General features: G+C 42.2%; 1 protein-coding gene across 1 annotated transcript; it reads left to right on the forward strand.

Annotated features, from left to right (window-relative positions):
* Positions 1–7,235: 7,235 nt before the first annotated feature.
* On the forward strand, positions 7,236–8,195 carry LOC309544477 (taste receptor type 2 member 40-like; the record flags this gene model as incomplete). Its single annotated transcript, XM_082243386.1, has 1 exon — positions 7,236–8,195. One exon carries the CDS (start codon positions 7,236–7,238, stop codon positions 8,193–8,195), a length of 960 nt encoding a protein of 319 aa, XP_082099512.1.
* Between the last annotated feature and the right edge of the window lie 1,134 nt (positions 8,196–9,329).

Below are 9,329 nucleotides of genomic sequence, written 5' to 3' on the forward strand. Positions count from 1 at the left end.
GAATCAGCCTAAAATAATCCAATCGCCTGGTCGGAACCAGGGCAAACTTCTGAAATTCAGAAGCCACTCGACCTCCCGCAAAGCCTGGAAAATAATTTCCCCATTGACCATCAGAGCCTAATGGAGACTCTACTCGCAAGAGGAGGTCTTCCGGGTATCCCAGCACAGCAATCCCCCACTGGTTCAGCAGCGGGGCCAACACTTTCGTGACAAACCGAGGAGCAGAGGCTAGACCAAAGGGTAACGCCACAAACTGATAGTGCTCCTTTTCAGAGTGAAGCAGAGGAAACGCTGATGCCGAGTGTAAAAAGGAATGTGCAGGTAGGCATCCTTGACGTCTACAGAAGCAAGGGAACCCCCTTGATGCAGGGACGCCACCACTGTCCAAAAGAACGTCATGAATTATTGCACCCGCACAAAACAGTTCAGGGCCTTGAGGTCCGTGCTCTCACTGACGCACATCTGGCGCCAAACGGCCTATTTAATCAGGACTTCAGAATTGGCTAATTGCTGTTTGGTCTACAGCGTTCTGTGTCATTCCTGCATTTCTGATTCCTGCATTTGACCTCTGATTTCGACCCGGCTTTCTTCCTCCAACATAAATGACTCCTGTCCTGACACAATCAATGCATCTACCAGTGCCTCTTTTGTGTGGCCCAGCAGCAATGGAGGAAAAAATCACTGTCTGACCGTTCAGGGAAACGTGGACTCAGACCCCACAGGGTGGTCACATTCGCTGTGACCAAACCAGATGTAGGATCCGATGCAATCGCTAAGCCAACCGCTATCCTTACCGCACAGGGGGTCAGTGACTCATGCCTCCCACAGCAGGCGCTGACTGAGACCTGCAAAAAGGGGGGCCAATGAGAGAACCCAGCAAGGGGGTCCCCCCAAGAAAGCCCGCATAGGAGGCCGAAAAACTGACCCCTCTAGGGGGGCTGCCCGCCGCTAATGCAGGAAAACCCACAGACAGACTACCACCAAAGAGCCACTGGGGAAGGCGGATGCCCCACAGCACCTGGCAGCTAAACCTACCTGGGACCCTGTTCTCCTTCCCATAAGCCAGCCTACCAGAAGGGTGGCGGCCTAGTTGGCTGCAAAGCCACGGCCTAAATTTTTGGCCACAAAGCCCAGGGAGTGAAGGGGAGATGAATGTCCCGAGGTACAATGGCGGCATTAGCTGCCACAACTGGGGCTACCCCAGAGAAGGTCCAGTCAGTAAGCCGCAAAGCTGCGGCCTAAATTTTTGGCCTGCTCGACCGTGTGGTACTTGGACCCACAGATACCGAGCCACCTGCCCCCCAGGCCCACCAGCTGTCCCAAGGGGACCATAAAAGGCCACCCACCCCATAGAAGGCCCACCGAGGGCGGCAGGGGGACAGCGTGCCCGCAGGCACCAAGGCCAGGGGTACCCACAGCCTGGGCATCAGCCACCCCCCCACCATGAGCACGGGCAGACAAGCCAGTTCAGTGCCACCCAAGGAGGGGGAGGGGGAGAGAGAGGGGAAAGAGAGCCCTGGAGGGACCAGGCACCCCAGGAAGTACCCGTGCTCCACACCAAAACCAGGAAAGGAGAGTAGGGGGGCATTACTTACCGATCCAGAGAAGCGTGCGGGTAACACTCCAAAGACAGAAATCTCTTTGCCCCTGAAGTGAGGGAGCTGTCAGCCAGAAGAAACTCTGTGACTCAGGCCGAGACCTGGTCGTATGCGAACATGCAAGACGTTTAACTCACAGGCCAGCCCCCGTCCAGTGGGGCTATGTTGGGGCTACAGTCTGCACGTGCACACTGGCCGGGCTGAGGGGACCACTGAAACTGCAATAGACCAGCCCGTCGCTCAACCCAGCAGTTGCTAGAAGATCTCCACAGGAAGAAAATGGGATCAAAAACAAACAGAAAAGAAAACAGGACCTAGGGCCCAGCAGGGAGACTAGGTCCTACTCCTGAACTAGGCAAACAAAAACTGAGTATCTCTAAGCAGAGGGGGGGGGGGGTTATGCCAGCTGAGGACGGCCCCACAGAGCATAGCCACGCTTTTGTATTGTCTGCCTAGTCCTACTCCTGTAGAGGGTAGCATAGCCTATGGTGAAGTATATGGAGCTGTGTCTGTCAATGAACGGAAAAGAAATATGCATCCACCTCTCTCACCGTAAACAGTATATTCAATGAGCCCCCACAAAAATCAATGCATGATATTGTAATCAAATAATCAAGGTTAAAAACACAACAGTAGTATTCTAGCCTAGTCTAGTAGTATTCTAGTATTTATGTCATTTCTGCATTCAGATTTCCCTATATTCCTTTTTTGCATTTGCCCACTGGCTCCTTTAAACAGCATCAGCATTTGGGCTATGGAAATGCCACCGTGTCGCGTGGTTTTGCGCATGCATGATGGCATCATCGAGACAGTGCACGGCGACATCACACGTGTGCGCGAATTTGCTCCTTCGCGCTTGTTTGTGCGCCAATGCACACGCGTTTACGCAATGTGGTGTGGCGGCCATCTTTAAATATTTTTTAAACACAAAGTGACAGAGCCAGCCACCACTTTGACTCTAAAGCAGCTGGCCTGTGCCCGGCAAAACCGGTCAGGCATATTTGTCCACCTTCTCTCTCTGCCCCATTGGTGATCCATTGGTACATGGTCATGTTTATCCAAGGAGCATGTTCCCCTGCAACTATGGGTTTACATTTCCACAAACTACTGGATGGTATACAACACATGCATGCATGCTTCTATAGGAACAGCCATTGACTTTATGACCCTTGGGTCCTATTCAATATCTTTGAGGACTTACTTTCAAGGCAGCTGATGGAATGGTTTACCTGAATGTGAATTAGTGTGCGAGGGAGGCTATGTTCACAAATCTACCCTGGTCTAACCATAGGATCATACAGCTATATGCTTTAGACAGCCATTGACTTTGCATATTTGGTGAACATTTATCCTCCCCTGGACCACATTAATTTATCTCTCCCCTTAAAAATATGGGAGCTCTCACAATATGAGTTACCCAGAGATCCATGTTTTTCCACCCATTTCTCCAACTGGCACCTTTGAGTATTGACACTTAGCATCATTTTGCACAAGGACATTATCATTGGATGGCTATTGGCTTGCTTTCTTTTGCATCATAATGCATTGAACGTTTTGTCTCCATAGTTCCATTTATCTACATGTAGCAAGGTTTCCAGGCCTATGACCTGATGTGGGTCTGCCATTAGTACCGGAATCCTTTCCAGCCCATGTGAGCTTAGTCCCTGGGTGTGACAATAGCGACAACTCCGGCATCTTTGTTTGTAGTTTTATTGAAATAAAGGGGATGGGAGAAGGGAAATAGTGGGCTACTCCTTGAGGCTTTAACTAATAACAATTGGGACTTCTATCCAAAAATGCCCGTTGGTGCTTCCTTGACGCCAGCCAACGCTCACAGACTCTGAGAACACTCTGTATAACAGAAGAAGTGTTGAATCATATATACTCTGAGAACACTCTGTATAACAGAAGAAGTGTTGAATCAACATATAGTCCAGAAGATCCAAGACTGAGAACTGTAGAACTCCTGACACTGTTGTACTGTGAAAGTCACTGAATACTTCCCCCGCCTAGCACAGCTTGAGGTAGTATATTGCAGAACTCTGTGTACCTGTCACTGTAACTGGCACATTCTGTACACTTCAGGGTCCAGACTGCCGGTGCCCCCTTTGACCTTGAACTCTTCAGGGTCCTCTACCTAGGTACCCTCTTTACAGCTAGCTGACACTGGATCCCAGAACCTCTCCCGGAGTGGTCCCCTCTAACTTCAGGCAGACCCCCAGCGGCAATTCACAGTACTCACAACCTGTGTAGGCTTTCCTTGAACTGGACCCCTCTCTCTCCGCAGGTTCTCGGCACACCGGATCCCCTCAGCTCAACTCAGCGCTTTCTGGACTCTCAGGCGACACCCTGAGACATCTGCTTCCTCTGACAGGAGGAGAGACAGCCGCACTCTCCTTCCTGGGACTCTGCTCCCGCCAAAGACACCGTGCCACGCATTTCCCCCCTAACTTATACCCACTCCCAGAATCCTTTGCAGCCTAATCTGCCTTCTGCTGTTAGGCAGACAAGGCCCACTATACATTTACCTAGCACCTACCTGTAGGGTGCTACATACAATACATTAAATCATCATTAGGTGGGTATGAAGTGGGTATTGGTACCATTTTAATGTATTTAATGCATTACACAATTTGCAGCTATTTACCTTTTGCTTGTACTTTTGATTAATAAAATGTGAATTTATAATTTGGTAAGTAGATGTAAACCCAGCCACTAAAGTCTCATATAAGCTTAGCATGACAATATCCCTTGTAAAGGCTAATTTTATTTTAATCGCTAGTTTTGATGGAAATACCAACTGGTGCTACTGATGAAAGGTACTTATTTGAGCACTTTTTGTTATGGGGGTGACAACGCTCTGCCTTTGCCTCCTATAATCACTTGTCTATAAATTACCCTGTCGCATTCTTATACAAAAAAATATGGGCTTCTTGGTCAATGAACATTTCATTGCTGTCACCATTAAAAAAACCTTACATGAAAGTAAAAGTGAGGATCCTTCAGTAGAGCAGAACTTCAATATTTAAGGAAGGTTGCTCTTAAAAAAAAATGTGTAGAAAAAAAAAATGCAGCCAGCAACAATTAGGAAATATGCAATGTGAAAAATAAATGCTGTCTGTTGTCACTGTAGTGCACATAGTTGTGAAGAGACTGAATGAGAATAGCAGCATTGAGATGTACATATAAAAAATGTAAAAACCTATTCCTCCCCAAATCCCCAAAGTCTCCAGGATACACAGCAGTTTGCTTTTGGTTTTTTCATTTAATTTAGTGTACTGCAGTACTTTACCTGACAGTGCCTACAAACCCTACACTAACTTCTCTATATGAAGTTTGTCAACAGTATTCCCTAGGGCAGGGGTCTTCAAATTATGACCCTCCAGTTGTTTGGAAACTACAATTCCCATCATGCCTAGTCATGTCTGTGAATGTCAGAGTTTTACAATGCCTCATAGGATGTGTAGTTTCGCAACAGCTGGAGGCCCATAGTTTGAGGATCCCTGCCCTAGGGTTTCCCTATTACAGCTAATGTACATTGTCAATATGGCAGCTGGAGACCCACCTTTTCAAAGTGCGGGGGCTGGCTGCTCAAAAAGCCTCATATGGGCCCCCTCTAAGCCAGCTGACCTTTGTTCAAAGTCCAGGCAATGTTTTGTTGATATAATGAAAAATCTGAACCTCATAATGCCTTGAATTCTGGAAGACCCAGCGACCTAGGAGATCCAGAGGTTTTGGGCCAATTCAAGTTCCAAAAGTGATCAATGGCCCTAATATGAAATTAATTATTTTTTTTCCATATTTTAAACTTATTTTTTATATCTGTTTTTCTGTATTTACAATATCTCTTTTATAATTGTAAATAAAACACACAAAGGATTTCGAGAGCATTATGTGTTATCTAAAGAAACAGTATAGCAGAAGCTACCTAACTTACTGACTTGCACTGTATGACAGGCGGCGAGTGCCAACAACTGGAAGAAAGCTATCCAATAAGGGAGCAGTCACTGCTATAAACTCATTCATTGGTGTTACATTTCAGCTTTCAGGCTTTTTAAAACAGATGGCAACCAAACTGGGAAAATCATGTAAAAGGGACCTGAACTTTTACCTGCTGGCTGGATTGAAGACTTTTTATCCAATATTTCATATTTACCTTCAAATTCGTTCAAATTGAGTCCTAAATTATGAATAACTACATATCCCCTTGAGAAAGTAAAAGTAAAAAATAAAATAATCAGTATATGGCTCTTGGGAATTCAGAGGGAATAATTTCCTCTTGGCATATCTGTATCCCCTTCATAAAGGATTCCACAGTACACCACACAGAAAAAGGCGGATGCTTATGATATGCATATACAGTAATCATCACCAACACATAGATAATTGTTTCTGCATTTTTTTTTTATATATATATATGAGAGAAGTTTTAAAAAAAATCTATAAATTCTTGCAATTAAAACCATTCAGAAAGGACCATTACAAAATCATTTTTGCGTGCCATCCTTTACTCATCATCCTACATATAATGGTTTTCATTCAACAGATTTCTTGGAACAAAGTCTACTTTTTCAAGGATGCAAATGTAAATCAGATAGTAAAGTTAAAAAACAAACATATTTAATAAATACCACATATACTCTATGCATATAGAATACTTTCACATTGTATAATGTATGATAAAAGCCTCCAAAATCCTCATATAATGGGTCATTGGAAATGAATCAGTAAATTTCTATCCATTGACAAAATATCAGCAAAATTGCTTCTAAAGGAGGTGCCTTGAATAGCGAACCATTACAACAAAGAGATAAGATAGCCTTACAGTAAAATGATTTGATTTCCAAAGATTTTGTAAACCACAGACATAGAAACCCCACAGTGGTTCCAAGGATCCAACCTTCGTGCCTCGTGTGAAGAAGACATGCTCAGGATAAAGTAGGTTCATCTGTAGGGACCGCCCAACCTGAGGACTGCCACCATCTGCTAGGAAGACAGAGAGTGGATATCCACAACTCTCTATCCTTTGATCCCCAGCCAGCTAGTTAGATGATGTTCATAAGCATGGTGACATTGATGCTGCAATGTAATGATGTTACTGGCTACGTGAACCTTTTTCTTACTGTATAACAAGATAGTCATTTTCACTGATGATGATGCTAGTGCTTTTAGTTTTTCACCTCTTGAATGTTAAGGAAAGTCCATCTCTATAGCTTCACAAATGTAGGACTAAGTTTTACAGTATATTGGCAGTTTCATTGAGCCACCTTCTTTAAAACATTTAGGAACATTTGTGGGGGACATATTTTATAGGTATTAGACGACAACTACACAGGTATGCATTTTTTTACAAGTGTTTTGCAATATAATTACACCATAGATTGTTTAACTTCATATGCAGCAGTGCTTTTCTAGGTCCCTTTTCCATATGGACTTGTATGATAGCTAGGAGTATACAGCATATCATTAAATTCTTTATTCTATGTTTCTATAAAGTCTAATTTTCATTTATCTGAATAAAACATTGCAGGCATTCTACCTGGAAACAAGAAATCATATGCTGATGCATTTTGCTATGACACATATGTGACATTTTGTTTGACTGCTCAGAGGACTGAATCTGGATGTTCATTTCTAATGTTTCCAGTCTTTATTTTAGTCTCTATGACTATACTTGGTGTCAGCACCATAATGGGTGTCTTCACCAACTCACTCATCATCACAGTGAACATCTTTGACAAAATGATGGGAAAAGCCTTAGGTCCCTCTGATCTTATTTTGGTTACTATGGGTGCAACTAATGTTCTGTTTCAGTTCCTAATGTTGGCAAATGATTTCCTAAGCTTTCTCAACAGTAATCTGTACTTTTCGGATGAGATCTACACTATGTTCACAATCATGTTGAACCTTCCAATTTACTCCAATTTCTGGTTCACAGTTTGTCTATCTGTTAATTATTGTCTGCAGATTGTTATCTTGACCAATCCACTTCTCATTCGGATTAGGTTGGCAGTTTCCCGACTAATACCCCATCTTCTCCTGGTCTCTTTTCTTATGGCAATGGTGACTGGCGTCCCTGCAGCTTGGAACTTGAACAAAGATACTCCAAGTTTAAATACGTCAAGCAATGAGACTGAGGAAATAAGTGTCTCTAAACTGAATATTTATTACTTCCTCACCTGTAATATTTTAAGCTGCTCTCTTCCTCTAATCTTAGTCTCTGTTGCCAATGGACTGATTATCAAGTCACTATTAACTAACAATTCTGACAGAAATGTAAATAGGGAGCTGAGTACACGAGCTCAAGGTCGGATTCGAGCAGCAAGGACGATAAGCTGCCTTCTGCTGTTATATATTTTCTTCTATATATCAGAAATCTTAATGTTTATAGATGCCTTTCCTCCCAGCAGCCCAGGGTTCTGCATCTGTTTGATAGTTATTTATAGTTATTCTCCTTCACAATCTATTGTTCTGATTTTTGGAAGCCCCCGGCTGAAACAAGTGTCCTTAGATTTACTTAGTTCTGTACATTCATTTAAAAAAGTAAAGACAAAAAAGCCAACTATTATTTTTATTAAACTTAAACTGCAAAAATAACTTTCCCATCCAAAAAGTTGTTTGTGGTATTTGCCCATTCGTTAAGGTATGACAAGTGCAAGCCTAAAGAGAATGTATCGTTTTTTGCATATATTTTCAATATTAATTAAGTCCAATCAGAGGGTTTGTGTTAGAGTTTTCCTTGTTAAGAACTTTACTAATTAGATTCAATATATAAGCCATATATTTCAATTTTATATAAGGTAGAACCCATTACCTTTGATCTAATGAGAATTAACTTGACCAGGCATGATTGCTTCTTGTTCCAGAAAAAAATATTTAAAGTGTTATTTTTTTTTCAATGCACTCAAAAACGAACCTGGTAGGTTGATGACATTGATGTGACCTAACCATGTGAAAAATGTTTATTCCAAAACTAAAGAAGAGAATAGAACATGGAGGTTGGCAGTAAATGAGACTCATGCCAATAGAAATACAGGGTCTGCCATTACTCGATTCTTTTTCGGAGATAAAACTTTCTGAGTCACAGATTTGGAACAAGCATTCAGCCAGTAAACTCAGCTAAAGGTTAAAACTCTCAGTCAGGTTTCTTTACTTTAAACATTCTTTTTTTTAGAATCATATGTGCATCCAAAGCAGATGAATCTGATTGGTGTCAATGTAAAAGAGGGTTTGGATCCAGCCATTCTCTGCTGGGAATTTTAGTTGGTCCAGGCACTAGAACAACAGATATAGGAACAGGCAGATTAAGATCTTGGGGACATAATTACCAGTCGTTGTGCAAGCTTCAGCTAAAAGGGTGAATTTAATGTGGTCTTTAAAATTGTGGGTTATTAGCTAAATGAGCAAAGGAACATAGTAAGAAAATGAGTTATCAATCTCAAATTTTTACACCAAATATTTGAGCAGAGCTGTTTTTTAAGAGATCCTAATAGATACTGGATATATTTAAAGTTTTTTAAAGTTTGAAAAATACTTTCTAAAATGGCATGTTTATTTAAATATTTTCAGCAAAGAAGTTCAAATAAATTTATAAAAGTGAAAATAAATGTTTCAGAAAGCATATTACTGTCACCAAAGAAATGTATGAAACCAATCAGATTGACCTGCATTGGATGTATAAAAATGATTGGTAAAATTGCTAGCAACGTGAAAAAGAAAGGTACACAGCAC

The sequence above is a fragment of the Pelophylax lessonae genome, assembly GCF_965119305.1.
Source record: "Pelophylax lessonae genome assembly, chromosome: 1".
NCBI classification, from domain to species: Eukaryota; Metazoa; Chordata; class Amphibia; order Anura; family Ranidae; genus Pelophylax; species Pelophylax lessonae.